General features: G+C 57.3%; 1 protein-coding gene across 1 annotated transcript in view; it reads right to left on the bottom strand.

Annotated features, from left to right (window-relative positions):
• Positions 1-383: 383 nt before the first annotated feature.
• The window catches only part of TWF2 (twinfilin actin binding protein 2), a 29,402-nt gene continuing 15,108 nt past the window's right edge, over positions 384-14,677 (bottom strand). Inside the window, exons 3-9 of the mRNA XM_035547005.1 lie at positions 13,334-13,512; positions 11,274-11,369; positions 10,246-10,350; positions 4,052-4,177; positions 3,817-3,967; positions 3,262-3,383; positions 384-2,553 (exon numbers count right to left, since the gene is read on the bottom strand). Coding sequence (XP_035402898.1) covers positions 2,386-2,553; positions 3,262-3,383; positions 3,817-3,967; positions 4,052-4,177; positions 10,246-10,350; positions 11,274-11,369; positions 13,334-13,512 — 947 coding nt within the window. The 3' untranslated portion in view covers positions 384-2,385. The remainder of the gene's footprint in view (positions 2,554-3,261; positions 3,384-3,816; positions 3,968-4,051; positions 4,178-10,245; positions 10,351-11,273; positions 11,370-13,333; positions 13,513-14,677) is intronic.

The following is a 14,677-nucleotide window of genomic DNA, read 5'->3' on the forward strand; positions in this document are numbered from 1 at the left end:
TGGCCCAGGATGCAGGCAGACCGTCTTCCCAAGCGATCTCGGCTCAGCATCCCCTGGCCTGATCCAGCATTAAAATGTTGCTGGGTGCAAAAGGACTGCCCCGGCCCCAGCTTACAGCATAAAAGCCGCTTGGGATGGGTGCACTCATGAAGCAGAGCGAGGGAAAGCAGGGCTGAGCACCACAGGTGGCTGCAGGGGAGTGCAGGGGGTGACGGTTGCTGGCTCAGGGCTGGCAGCACCTGAGCAATTCCCTCTGCAGAGGGACAGGGGAGGACCAAGGGGACGAGACCGCCGAGCTGGAGCCATCAGAGGAGCTTCACTTCCTGATATAAGGGCAACTCTGGGGACTCTGGCAGCCCCCAAAGAGTGGCAGGGCAGCAGACTGTTTTAAAAATACTTTATTCTTTAGAAAATACAGCGTTCAGTACAGTATGCTCTGCTCCCCCCAGCCTTCACACCCCACCTTGCCAGGGCACCATGGCTCCTGCAGCCAGCACCCCAACATGGTCAAGGCAATGTCGGCACATTCACCGGCGAGCAGGGAAGGGCAGGGGGCACAGCCCCAGTGTTTCCAGCGCCTGGAGAGTGCAGGGGGGAAGGCAGGCAGCTCTTGAGACCTCACTAGTACCCAGCAGCAAGGCACGCTCCCCCCACAAAATCCCCTCATGAAGCCAAAGCTGCAGCACCAACCTCGGCCCTTGGTGGCCAGGGACGTGCACCGTGCCCTAACCCAGCCCCGAGCGGGAGAGGGGACAGCCCGCAGGCTGGGCAGAGCTGCCGAGGGACATGCCAGGGCTGCCAGCCTTCCCCACACCAGGATTTGGGGTAGCCCACAGAATTTTTAAGACAGGCTCAGGGCTTTATCCCATCTCCCACCCTGTTTCCTTGCAATTGTCCGTCCATCCCCTCCATCCCACAGGTGCCAGGACCAGAAGTTTCTCCCAGGAACGACAAAACTGAGGATCAGGGCAGAGTCAGGCCAGCCCCAGCCCCTGCTGCTGGCTTGCGATCACACCACAAACACCAAGACCCCCCCCCCCCCATGCCAGTAAAACACAGGGAGGCGGATGAAGCAAATGGGGGAGGCTAAAGAACAAGGAGATGGTGCAGGCTGCAGGGATGCCATGGAATCAGTGCCGGGCCCCATCCTTAACCCAGCCTGGGCAGCAGGGTCAGGGCTGAGTCCGGGCTGTAACAGCTCCCTCCAAGGGAAAAGAATGTATTTGGGTGGGGTCAAAAAGGGATCCAAACACTGCCAAAAGGCAGAGTAACCCTGCTCCAGGGTCAAGTTGACCTCAAGACTCACGGAAGACCTTCCACCTTACCCTTTTCCACCTAAAGAGAGCGATCAGAGGGGGAAGCAGAGCCAGGTGCTGCCCTTCCTCCTCCCCTGCCCACCATCTGCATGCATGGCTGTGAAAAACAGGCTTTAAAATCCGCCTCTCTCTGTCCTGCCAGCACCGAGGACCAAGCTCAGACCTGAGGGGCTTCACAGCCACCCCGGTATGGGAGGCACTGGAGCAGGGCTCAAGAGCAGCACAGGGTGGCTGAGTGGGGCAGCTTCCTCTGCGGGAGCCCCCAAGGCAGCCACAAGCAGCATCAAGAGCGGGGCAGCTGGAAAACAAAAGCTGTTGCTTGGTTTCCAGTGCTCTGGCCACCAGGGCTGCTCCGTATGACATCAGGGAAGGAGAGGGGAAGGGAAGAGACATCCGCACTGCCTGAAATTCAAATTCCGATAAAATACAGGCTGGCTCTCATAAGAGACAAACTCTCCTGCCAGACGCTGAGGCCACAGCAGCAAAGCCCACCCTGGAGGCATGGGGGCTTGGCTGCAGCCTGGCAGGGCCTGGATTACCGCAGGACTTGCATAGCAGGACTGCGCGCACAGACGTGGTGGGCAAAGTCTGTAGGAAGGGGGAGCAGGGAAAAAAGCATTTCATGTTTTCAGCTATCAAGTCAATGCCAGATGTCATCTCCTTCCTTTGCATAGAGCAGCTTGCAGGTGAGTGAGTCCTTCACTTGGCGCAGGTAAACCAGGGGAAAGCAAGAGCAGCAGCTGTGATCCCAGGTGGGACCAGAGCAGGCTGGGGACATGGTCCCTGCTGCTCCTATCCTCCTCCAGCTGCCCCAAGGCTTGTGCAAGGACAGGGGGAAAGCAACACAAACACCTAGAACCTGCCCCCTCCCCACCACTCTACCCTTGAGTGAAACAGCCCGTCCTGATGCTCAAAAAGGAATGAGAAAGGAAAAAGGGGGCGAGGGGGAAGGCTGAGATGGAGGGAAAGATCTCCAGGTCAGCAGAAAGGCCTGGAAGCGGAGAGGTGGAAGCCGGGAAATGCCATAGGGATGCTGTCCGTTCACTGCCCGGTCCTGCCCCGTCCAGATCTAACTGTCTTCGCCATTCTCTCCCGGGCCTTTGATCAGCCGCTTCTGTCCCCGTTTCCCCACGGGCCCCTTGGGCTTGGCGAAGGCCTGCTTGAAGGCGTGCTGCTTGGGGTGCACCTCGTCATAGAGGAACTCAGCCGTCAGCTCAGCTCCATCATCGATCTCAATCTGCACACGGCAACAGAGCGTTAGTGGCTCCCGAGCTCTCCCCACCATCTCAGTTACCTAGGCTGGAAAAGGCCTTGAAGGTCACTAAGTCCAGCCACTGGCTGACCTACCAAGTCCCCTGAAGTCCCCTAGTGCCATGCCCACATGTCTCTTGAATACCTCCTGGGATGGGGACTCCACCACCACCCTGGGCAGCCCATTCCAGTGCTCCATCACCCTCTCCTCTCATCCCCTGCCTTGAGGGCACCAAAAGGCTGCTCCCCTCAGGGCCACACAAAATCCTCTCTGAGTTCATTGACAGGTCTGGGCACAAAGGGCGGAAGTGAAGGGGGCCTCCATCTGCACTGAGAAGCGCCACGGCCCTGCGAGGGAAAGTGTTTGGGTCATCTCACTCTCCCAAACCTCTTGGGCCAGGGAAATCCATCCTCTCCCAGTGGGTAAGGGCCTCAGACCACAGATACTGGGACACCTATTGGGACTGGGTTGCACAGGTCAGCGCAGGACTGTTCTCCTTTTTCTCCAGCCCTTTGTCCAGGCCACTTTGAAACAACTCTAGCGACACTCGAGGCTTCCCAGACTTGAAAGAGACCCCAGTCAAAGCCACGGGTAATGCTGCCACCTGGACACGCCTTTGATTTGGCCGCAGCATGCTCCCCTGCACATGCCCTGCACAGGTTCCGCAGTCACCTCCAGGTGGCTCGGACTTACCTTCTTTGCTATCTCCAGACAAAACTCTTGCTCCACAGTGTCAAGCAACCGGCTCTTGCAGCTGGAGTAGAGCATGCGTTCCTTGATGCTGCACTTGTACCCAGGCATGGAGTAGATAAACACTGCAAGAGAGAGGACGGGGGCTCACAGCGCTGCCCAGGCTCACAGCCAAGGAGCAGCCAGATCCCAGCTTGGTTGTGGCACTTCCAGCCCACAGAGTCCCAGACTGCTCAGGTAAAGAAGCCAAGCCCTCCCACTGACCAGAGACCCTGCCCAGTCAGCCCTCCCCAAACCTTTGCTGGCTTACTGTGCAACACAACAGGCACCACGCCACCTGCAGAAACCCTCTCCAGCATCTCCCCGATGCATTGTGCTCAGACTCCTGCACCGTGAGCTCACCACGTTGTCCAGGCCCCAAAAGGCTTGCTAACACCCATCATGGGGGGACAGCAAGTGGGAACCCACTCAAGATCTGCCCGTACCACCCACGGCAGAGACATGGGCAGGGCAGGGACCAGTGCAGCCTGAAGGAGGAGCAGGGGAGCTGAGACTCACCGACAGACTCCAGGTAGTCTCCCTCATGTGAGTGCTTGTACAGGAAGAAATGGTAGCGAGCTGAGTCCTGGGGGATCCTCTTGGGCAGGTCAGCTATCTCTGTGGGGCTTGTGTGCACCAGGTCAATGGTCTCCCGCTCCAGATCCAGCTTCTGGTTGATAAAAGGGGATGGGGAGCAAGATGCTGCGGCAAGGAGTGCTCAGAGTGGGTAGGAGGAGATGCACCAGGGCCTTACCAGCTGGATGTAGTTGATTTTCTTCTGCTTTAGTGCCTGGATAGCCTGCTGCGCGTCCAGCTGCAGGGGGAAGGCCAGGCCCTGCAGGGTCTGGTGCTTGCTCTCCACGCTGATCTCTGTCTTCACCTGGGGACAGAAACAACCCTGTGTGTCAGGGCAGAGATGGGCTGGGTGGCACAGGCCACTGCTGCGTGCCAGGTGAGCCCAGACATCTGCATCTGCCCCACGGTGTAGCAGCGGCCCTGTGCTTGCCTCTGCTGGGGCCATGGAGGTGCAGGCACAGAGTACAACAAAAACCTGCCCGCGCTGGGGCTGGGAGCATCCCTACCCTCCCACGGAAGGGATCCTGGGGGCAGGACTGCCCTGCCAACCTGCGGTGCCTGCCCCAGAGCTGCCTGAAAGTACACAGGCTTGACTGGGAGCAGATGAGACCACGCAAAGCTCCCAAGCAGAGGTGACACTTGGGACCCAGCACACCGCGAACGCAGCACTACGATTTAGGTGGTTAGCCAGCCTCAGGGCTGCGGTGCTTCTCCGAGTGTGGAAATCACCTGGAGCCTGCCCCATGCACTCCGGAGACCCCCAGCTCTGCCCTCTCCCCCTGCCCAATTACTCCTAGCAAAGAGCACCTCGACCAGCCCCCAGCATCACCAGGGGTTCCCAGCACGAGGCTGCGTGCAGCGAATTCCCAGCAGGGGACGGGGAGGGGTGCTGTAACCAACCCCAAGGCATGTTCACCTCATCCTTTCCAGCTGCAACGTGCGTGTGAGAAGGGCAGGGAGCCCTGAAATCACAGCGTTCGGCTTTGTGCGTCCTGAGCTATCCGTGCTGGGATTAACGGTTGCAGGCGGGTGCCCCCTGCTCCCACCAGAGCGGGGATTTAGAAACCCGCAGCTCACACAAGTCCCGTTTTCACGCCAAACCCTGACGAGCAGAGGCTGCAGCCCTGCTTTGCGAACCCCCTTTCCAGAAGGCCAAACCCTCCGCAGAGAGGAAGAGACAGGGAGCGGCTGCATCACCCCAGGCACCTCCGCCCTGAACAGAGCTGCCACGGCCGGGCGATGCGATCCCGCGGGAGGGAGCGGGGAGCAAGACAGGCAGCAGGCACGGCGTACCTCCTCGGGGCCGGGGTACTCTACCAGCGATGGGCAGCAGCAACAGCCCCCTACCATCTGCCACAGAATACAGGGAGACGGAGTCACACCGACGGCAGAGGAGCTCTTCCCACCCAGCCCGCACAGCTCCAGGCAGGCAACTTGCCCCATGGGCGAGTGGCCCGGCAAGCGCTGACCCGGACACTCGGCAGTGAGTGGGGGTTGGTTTCATTCGGGAGCAGTTCAGGGGATTTTGTGCAAAGACGGAAAAAGGCTTTTTTTTTTTTTGATGGAGATAAGGAAGAAAAAAAAATATCAAAACATGCCAAGACAAATTCAGAAGACAGCTCAAATACAGCTCGGAGACAGCCAGGGAAGTTTGGCACGTGAGCAGCTCATGCCTGAGGTCTGGCTTGCACCAGACAGTGCTCGGGGCATGTGCAAGAGCTGCACTTGTCGGTGCAGGGCTCCCCACACTGGCTCCTTCCCCCAGCGTTGCAGGGTTGCTGCTCACCAAGCTGTCGCAGCAGCCCCGGCAGGACCAGAGCTCTGGGAAGGTGATGCCGGGCACTTGGGTGCATGCTGAGCCCACCTGACCCAGGTGGGCACCCATCACCGTCTTGAAGTATCAAAAAAAAAGCCAAGAGTGATACGATCCCCGCTTCTGGCCCAGTTCAACACAGACCTTTGTCACCAGGTCCCTTGGGGATGGTTTTGGGAGCCTGGCGGCAATCCCGTGGGAGCGAGCGAGGGGCTCGGCTCACCGGGACGGAGGGAGGAGAGGGTACAGGGAGCAGGGCATGCAGGAGAACAGCGCCGGGCGTGGGGCGGCCGGGCAGCGAGCAGGCAGAGCAGCCTACCACCTCCGTGCTCGAGTCCTGGGAGCAGGAGCCCTGCAAGCGTGGGGAGAGGAGACACCGTCAACAGCACCCCACGCGGGGACAGGCCAGGGGTCTCGTTCGAAACGAGAAGGGGGAAAGGAACATGCTGGGAGGATGGAGGCCTACCATGTCTCTGCTGGCAGCCAGGGAAGGCAGGTCCTGGGTGCGGGCATGAAGAGCGACAAAAACGACACAGCAGACATCAGCACCGGGGAGGGATGGAAGGGAGAATCCCCTAGCACGGCGTCCCCAGCCCTCGCTGCTGGGCCCACTCGCACCCAGCATCTGCAGGGACATCTCCACCCCTGCCCTACCTCCTGCCCAGCCAGGGCGGCCCCAGGTGGTCCCAGCTCAGGACGTGGAGATGAAGGAGTTACAGGAACAGATCTGGGGCTGTCGCCCTCCACACAGGGTGCTGAGTGAATAGGAGCACACCAAAGGTCTGGGAGAAAAAATGCCCAAGCTCCTTTCCAAGCTAAGTGCCTCGGAGGATAAGCAGGGAGGTACCTGGGTGTAAGCACACAGCTCTTGGGGTATAATTACTCAAGGGTTGACCGGTGAGGGCAAGCAGCAGGTCTGGTTGGCCCCCGAGCTCTGCTTTCTCCAGCCCTGAGGACGCCACGGGCATCAGCAAGGGACCAAAGGCAGGGCAAGCACACAGGCTCACCCTGTCCTACCCTGCAGAGATGCGTGGCACGTGGGATTTACCACTGCCAACACCTCCAGACCTTCATGTTTCTCCCTGATAAATGCCTTGGAAATGAAACGAGGCTGGGAGGACGAGCAGGACCGAAGAGTGAACGCTTCAACACTAAGCATGCTCAAGTCAGAAAACCCCAAGGGACTGAGGGTTGTCCCAGAAACGTTAACTCTGCCACATGCCTTCGCCGTGGTATTCTCTGCTCCTGCCCTTTTTAAAACCACAAGCGTCGGGGCCAGGCTCACATAAACACTCCTCACCGCCACAGCCCAGGGTGCGCACAGGGATGGCCGAGGGCGCGCTGCACCCGCAGCCCCCAGCTCGAGCCCGGCCATCAGTGGCACCCTCAGGCTGTGGGGTTGGCTGGGGGTCATTTTACCTCCTTTTCTGAAGGGTTTTTTCTCCTCCCACCCCCTTTTTTGTTTCTTTCTTTCTTTCTTTCTCCTTCCAACAAGGGCTGCTGTCTGCGTGCTCATCAGCACTCGATAAACCTGGCTCCTGGAAGCCTCTGCACGCCTCTAGAAAGACTTCCACCTGTGGGTATTAAAATACCTCAATCTCAATTCAAAAGCCACAGGCTGCTGACAGCTTCCCGCTCAGGAAGGATGCATTTTGTGACTGTTTAAAAATAAATAAACAAACAAACCCAAAGCAAACGGCACACTTCTGAGACCTCCCGCCATACTTCACCCGGCAACCGAGGAGGAGGATAGCTTCACAACAGCACCTCTTTCTGTGCAGTTTTCAAACCACAGGAGCAGCCCGCAACGCAGGTGAAAGCTCACAGGGCGTCTTGCTTTACAGAAGGCTGTGCACCTTCCTGCGAGGGACAAACTCTACTTGCAGAGGTGCATTCCGGTTCGATTCCTTCCTCTCCTGGTGTACAAGGCTGCTGAGCTGGCACTGAAGCCGCTGTCATGCAGCTGCCACCTCCACCCTCCTGCTTTGCTGCTGCCTTTTGCCTCCCACTGCCGTTTGCGGGATCCCAGAGAGCTGCAGTGAGCCCAGAAACACGGGCACCTTTGGGGTGAAAACTGCAAAAGCGGCCGGCACCTTGGGCAGGCGCGCATCAGGAGGATTAGAGACCAGTGATGAAAGATGCACCAACAGCAGCAACTCCAGGCAAGGGGGAATGACATGCACAGCAAAGCACTTGCAAGCAGGTGGCTTTTAAAGAAACAGTGTCCCTTGTGTCACTTCCAAAATCCTGATCGATTTGTCAAACTCAGGGGTACGTGCAGGGTCCTGAACTGCTAGCAGTGAGATGGCCAGAAACGCAGAACTGCTGAGGCTAGAGAGCTTGCTGCCTTCCAGATCACTGCCAGTCTGGGCTGTTCGCTCACAGGCATCGTTTTCTCCTCCCAAATGAGGGAGCTGCCCGTGTTTCAGCTGCAGAGGGCACAGAGCTCTCTGTCCCCCTGCCACGGTACGTTTGGGTGGTGGGGGGACAGCAAGGGAAGGGAGGAAAGCAGGCTCCAGAGCGCCGCCGTGCTGCAGAGTAAATGCAAGCCAGCAGCACGGCGCTCGCACTGCACACGTGGCCACCGCAGCCCCCCCATCCAGGGGCCCCCGTGCAGCAGCAGGATTGGGGTTTTGCACAGAGGCAGCCTGCTGTCACCCTGCTTCGGGAGCACCGCACGTGCCCATGCAAGGCACCACGGAACGGGATGCTGCAGGCTGAAAGCTGCTCGCATAGCCCCTCCTCTGCATCGCCCTGCTCCAGGAACTGGCTGTGAATTGAAATTATTGCGGAGTTATGAGTTCTCTGCCACGCCGGGGAAGTGAGCATGGCACTGGGCCACGGAGCAGTAGCTCCCAGGAACTCCTGCTTGGGGCAAGGGGACAAGCAGGGGCAGCACCAACACACAGACTCTTCAGCAACCTGAGCATCCAGGTGCTTCGCACCCTTAAATTCACAGGCAAAATATTGATTTTCCCTCTCTTTCTAGACGCAGATGCCCACTCCCTGCGGTACAGGCTTACACAGGGGACAGCGTACCTTTAAAATGAAACCCAACCAAGCAAAACTTCAGCAGCTCATTCACTCAGGAGCCACTTCTTGCAATGAGGAGGGTGGGAAGCAGAGCAAAGCAGATCAATCACAAAAAAAAAAAAAAAAAAGGCACCGTGAGCAACACTTACCTGGGCCACTTTACCCTGCAAGACACAGCCAAGAAAAAGCGCTTAATCCTACAACATCGGCAAGCTGAGAAGCTGGCACAAGTGTGACTGCAGAAGCCCAAAGGAGACACAAAACAAACGGCAGAGCCCAGAGCCGCTATCTCAAGGCACCGGCATCTCTCTCTCTCTCTTCTTCAAACATGGGAAGCACCTTGGATCCTCTGGCACAAATCCTGCCCATCCCCTCCAGGGTAGGAGCTGGGACAACTCCACCGAGCCCCATGTGGTGGGGTCTCCCAAAAGCCGCTCATCTCGTCCGCCACAGCACCACACCAGCAGCTGTGGCTGTCACGCCACAGGACAATGAACCCCACTGTTCTCCAGGCTTACAGGGAAAGGAGGCTTTAGACATCATCCAAGAAAGAAGGATGCGGTTCTTGCCCTTTAGTGCGAAAAGAGGGCCAGAACATGGTTAGTCCCTTCCCAGTTTGTAAGGGAAAGCATGAGTGGGGAGGGGAGGACCGACAACAGCACTGCGCTGGGGGAGGCACTGGCCACAGATCTGCTCGGCAGGTGGGAACCTCCCACCTTGTCCTTGCCACTACCCACCAGACTGCTGGGCTCTGCGTCTCCCAGGCTCGTCCCGATCCACCTGCAAGCTCCAAAGACCCAGCACAGGAGGAAGAGAGGCATGCTCTTTCCATGACATCCACATGAAATTCTGCTCCCCCAAAACACAGCTTCTAGGTGGCCTTCCCACCCCACGAACGGTCTCAGCACTTCCACAGCACCACAAAGAGGCTGGCACGGGTGCCCCACAGCGCTGGCTGGGAGACCAACGCGGTGTTACAGATGTGCCTGGCCCCCATCCTGCCCTGTGCTGCTTCCACACCTCCTTCCAGCACAAAAAAACACACAAAAACGTAGGTTAAGACCTCTGCCCTTTGGGCAGCATCCCTCGTATTTACAGCCCCAGAGGAAGAATATGGGCAAGTGCACCTCTGCAGCCAAAAGATGAGCCAGAATTCTTCCTGATTCCCCCCCAAATTCACATTCAACTCTGCGTTTTGCCCCAATATCTAAAGACTAGATAACACTGCCTGCTTCCAGCCTCAAACTGTCTTCTAATTGCCAATTACAGCAAGCAGAGCAGGTATCAGAGCTTGTGTCCTAGTGAGGAAAAAGTCTGTACATTCCTCTTTACACCATCAAATTGAGCACGAGACCACACAGACACTTGGTCCACCTCGGCAAGTTCAGGAACGGGCTAAAGAGCATAGGTGTGAGAAAGCTTTGTAAGAACGAGCCACCTTTGTAGCCCCAAGCTCAGTCCAGACACGCTCACCCCTGGGCCCCCAGGAAGCCCACGCCGCGGAGCGGGGCCGGGAGGACGCGCACCTCGTTGATGCGGATCTGCTGGAGCTCCTGTTCGGCTGCAGTCAGCGGGGCGGGCGCGGAGCAGGAGGAGACGTGCTTCTGGTAGCCGCTCAGGGACACGTCCTCCTGCAGGCAGACAGACAGGAAGGAAAGCATCAGGGGTGGTCACTGCCATGCAGTGGGCAGGGCAGGGCAGGGCTGGACGCGACCCCAGCCCCGATGGCGTGTCAGAGCTCCTGAGCTAGTCTCTGGCATTCTCCTTGCTGAGGTGTAAGGTCAGTCTGAGTTACGTTCTCAGACACCTCCCTGCAAATCCCACGTCTGATTTAAGCTCTGCCTGTTCAGGCCACCCCACCCCGCTCTGGATGCCTGCAGCACACCTGCGACCTTCGCTGCAGCAGCGTGGCCTCTCCGGGCGATGAGCAAAGCTTATGAGCACAAAAGCAAGAAGGAAAGACGGAGATCACAGCCTGAGTGCAGCAGAGAGGGGATGTGAAGCAGGGTGGCAGCAGCTGGAGATGCTCAATGGTTCCCATCAGTACCAGTGCAGGTACCCTAAGACCTAGAAAAGGTCTGACGTCTCAGAGGCCCTTAAAATGTAGTTCCTTCTGCACAAAGCCTACGAAAACAGGAGGAGAACCTCCCACCAACTGCTGCCAGACGGAGAAGTGCAGTCACATTGCTGCAACTGCTCTGGCTCCACAACAGCCTTCTGCTGGAGTGACGCTGCTGCTGCGTGGCACTTCTCTTCTCTTTAAACATAAACGTCTGGACCTCTCTAGAGCCTTCCTCTCACCTCTTTCACAATCACAGCCAACCCCGCCACCTCTGCAGCCTCTCCATGCCTGAACAGGCAACCCCTTGTCACACAAAGTGGCAGCAAACTACCAAAGCAGCAGGGGCAAAGCCTCAGTGCTGCCCTCCCCAAATGCCAGTACCCCATGTCCCACCTGACTTCAGCACTGACTTTTGGGCAGGCTCCTGAAGCTCAGTTTTTAACCCAACAGGCTTGAGAGGGGAGCGTGACTTTGCAGGAACCACGTCTGTACCTTAACTGTTCCAAACATCTCGTCCTTAATGTGCCCCCCTCCAAACTCCTTCTTCACCGTTGCTCTGGTTGCGGCATACAGCATCTTCAGCCTGACCTGTGCAAGGAGGGAGACAGCAAACACGGTCAGAGGGAGGTTGTGGGACTGGAGAGCACCACCTTCATCCAAGAGGCACCCGATGTTCTCCGCCTCCCCCCCGCCCATCGATGGCTGCGGCGCTGCCTTCCCAAAGTTTAGCCTGCCTGGTTACAATCTCAGCCTGCCACCGCTTCTGTTTGCAACTGAAACCACATCTGACGTTGTCACTTGCTACTTGACCCATCCCCGGGAGCTGGCTTGCTCCAGGAACTCTGTGGCACAACAAGGAACAACGTCACCTCCGTGCTTGTTGTTTCACGTTCGTTAACCATGGGCTGTCCTGGTTACACACACACACACACAAAACCAGAACCGAGGCAGAGAACCCAGGTTCTCCCTTGGAGCAGAAACCTCTCAGTAGCTATTTGCACCACAGAAAACTGTACTACAAACCACCTGGAAACAACCGCCTGGTTTCTACCTAAGCCTCATTTCTAACTGCAGCATCTCCAGCTCCAGGGGATTGCTCCAAGTACAGAGTGGGCACAGGGCCACCAGGAAAACATATCAGCTCTATTTCTGTGACTGCGCACGTATGCACACACATGCCGCAGCCCTGATAAGCTCTGGCCTCAATCCACAGCCCGCTGGTTTATTCTGTACTTTGCTGTCTTATCACAGAGCTCTGGAACATCCGTCACAACGTTCTTCATGGCACCTGAGTGAGAGAAGGAGCAAATACTGCTGGAGTCCCTTAAAAGCAGACAGACACCCTGTCAAAGGGTGTTGTGTGCTTCAGCCAGCGCTTCTACGAGGAACAAAGCTCCTGAGGACATACTGGACACGTTGCCCTGGAACACAGCTGGAAAATCCCACCCGTGAACCAACAACCAGTGATGAACTATGAGACAACGGTGCTGAGGGGTTTGGTTTTGTTGTTGTTGGGCTGACATAAGGGAACACACATTTTGAATGAAAACTTCCTGCTGACAAAGAAAAACGCTGATTCCATCCACCAGCACTTCTCCTGCAAAACCCTGCTCAGGGAAGAACATTTGCAAGCGCTCCCCAGTTCCTCTGCAACGAGCCCCTCCACATTTTGTCAAATACCCGCCCGATGACAGTGGCTGTCAACGCAGCAGGGCAATTTTGTGCTTGCTGGAAGCCCATTAGGGAGATGCGCTCAGCAAAACAGCGTTTTCCAAGCAATAAACCACACTTCTGAAATACTCTACACTAGCATCAAATGCAACTTCGTCCCTTTTGCACCGTCTCTCCGATGCTGCTTTAAGGTGTCACCTTCCTGACAAGGGCAAACAAGCAAACTCTCTCATGGTAGCTTCCAGACCGTGAGATGCCCTAGGGACACCGCCACACACTGCAGAAACACCAACAACAGCCCAAGAGCCACCAGGTGTCGTTGCTGCCCTACAGTTCTGCACCTCGAAGGGAAGCGGCCGTGCACGGCCCGTTTAAGGGTGGTTTTTGGGACAGCCCAGTTCCAAGGCACAGCCAAGAGCCTGGGCTGGGGAGGCGAGGGCCTGGAGGTGGGCCATGAGCTCCGGCACATCAGGTCTTGTGTCGAGGGCTTGGTGCCAGGGCCTGCCCCACGAGCCAGCCCTTCCTAGTGGTGCTTTTGGCCAGGGCAGAGGCGTCCCCTTCCCAGCAGGGCGCCTACAGCTCCCCGGGCCCAGCTGCATCGTCACGCAGCACCACAAGGACAAGGAGGCGATCTTGCACACACTGGTGTCTTAAGAAATACTCCCGTCCCCAAAAGCAATCTGCGTGGTCTCTACCTCTCTTCAGCTGAGGTGCAGCGATGGAGGGCGCGAATGTTCCTCCTCAGGCTCAGCGCAAAGTCGGCTGCCTTGGCTCACACCTCCTTCACTCCTCACCCCCAGCTGTGCCTTCCCTGCCCTCTGCTCCCAGACAAGTCGGTGCCACAAATCCTCGCGCACAGGTGACCGGAGAGCGAAGCTTACCGGGGAGTTGTCAGGGGACCAGGAGATGAAGAGCCACTCGTAGCCCTGGGCATTCTGGCTGTCCAGGCGATATAGCACATAGCACGGCTGCTGCTCATCCAACAAGGGCAGCACGAAGGCATCGTAGTCCATGTCCCAGCGCCGGGACAGCTCTTTGTGCGCTCCCAGAACGAGCTGCTCTGGAAGGGGAAGGAAGAAAAGACAGCGTTATGCAAAGGCCAGGCTTAGCTCACCTCCAGGGCTGCAGAACGGCTCGGCCAGGGCTTGCCGCGACTCCAGCGCTGAGAACGACCCCGTTCTGCGGAGAACCAGATCAAGGTGTTGAAGCATGCACATGTGTACATTCCTCCTCTGTCTTCAGCTGGGCTTGGTGAGGACCTCAGAAGGAACCACGTCAGGGCAGATTTTGAGTGCTGAGAAAAATAAAAATGCCCATAGCAAAAGCCAAGCAAGCCGGGAAGATGAGCCAAAGCTGAGCCAAAGTTGCTCTTACCAGAGGCCCTGTAACCTAAGATGTGTCAAAACCCCTGCTCTGGGGGAAAAGGAGCTTGGGGTCCCCACTGTGCCCCCCTGCAGCAGGCTGTGCCGCCAGGAGAGCCCAAGTCTCTGGAGGTGACCTACATATTTCACGCACATGGTAGCATCTCAAGTGTCCGGAGAGAATTTTTCCCTGCTACGCAAGCATCGATGGGGCTGGAAGCAGCAAACGAGAGGACAGCAAGCTGGACAGTGCGGTGCTGCGACTTAAACGTCAGCGCAGGCATCATAGAACAAACACACAAAAAAACATCTGAGAGAATCAAAGCAGAGAATAAAGGGTTTGCCACTCCAGGCCTGGGGTAACTTACTCCCACCCTGCAGTACCACCAGCCAGGGGTGTTTCCCTCCAGGCAGGAGTTTCCCCCCTTCCCTCCAAAACACCGCCCTGTACAGCTGTGATGATTTGTGCAGGAGGTCCAGGTGCTACTGACACGGGCCTTCATGGGTATAATGACAAGAACAAACACTAGTGCAACTCAAAACACACTCGCAGCAGATGTGGTCCCACCACCTCGGAGCCAACTCCTCCACCAAGACAGCTTTCCCAGGAGGGAGCTAGCTTCTGTCTGCTCTCTCCAAAGCCTACTCACAAGAGCTCTGATAAGGCAGGAACAGCACGTTTCTGCGTGCCTGAAGTGCAGCAGTGAGGTTTCGCACTCATTGTGGGTCTCCTCCCGGGTTGCAGGGCACCCTAAACCCAAGAGCTGTTTTTAGCAAATGTTCCCGCATCCAATTTGCAGGAAAGAAAAGAGGCCTCAAGCTGCAAGACAGTTAGCAGCTTGCCTAGAGCTGCTCTGCCAGCGC

The sequence above is a fragment of the Cygnus atratus genome, chromosome 10 (genome assembly GCF_013377495.2).
Source record: "Cygnus atratus isolate AKBS03 ecotype Queensland, Australia chromosome 10, CAtr_DNAZoo_HiC_assembly, whole genome shotgun sequence".
Lineage (NCBI taxonomy): Eukaryota > Metazoa > Chordata > Aves > Anseriformes > Anatidae > Cygnus > Cygnus atratus.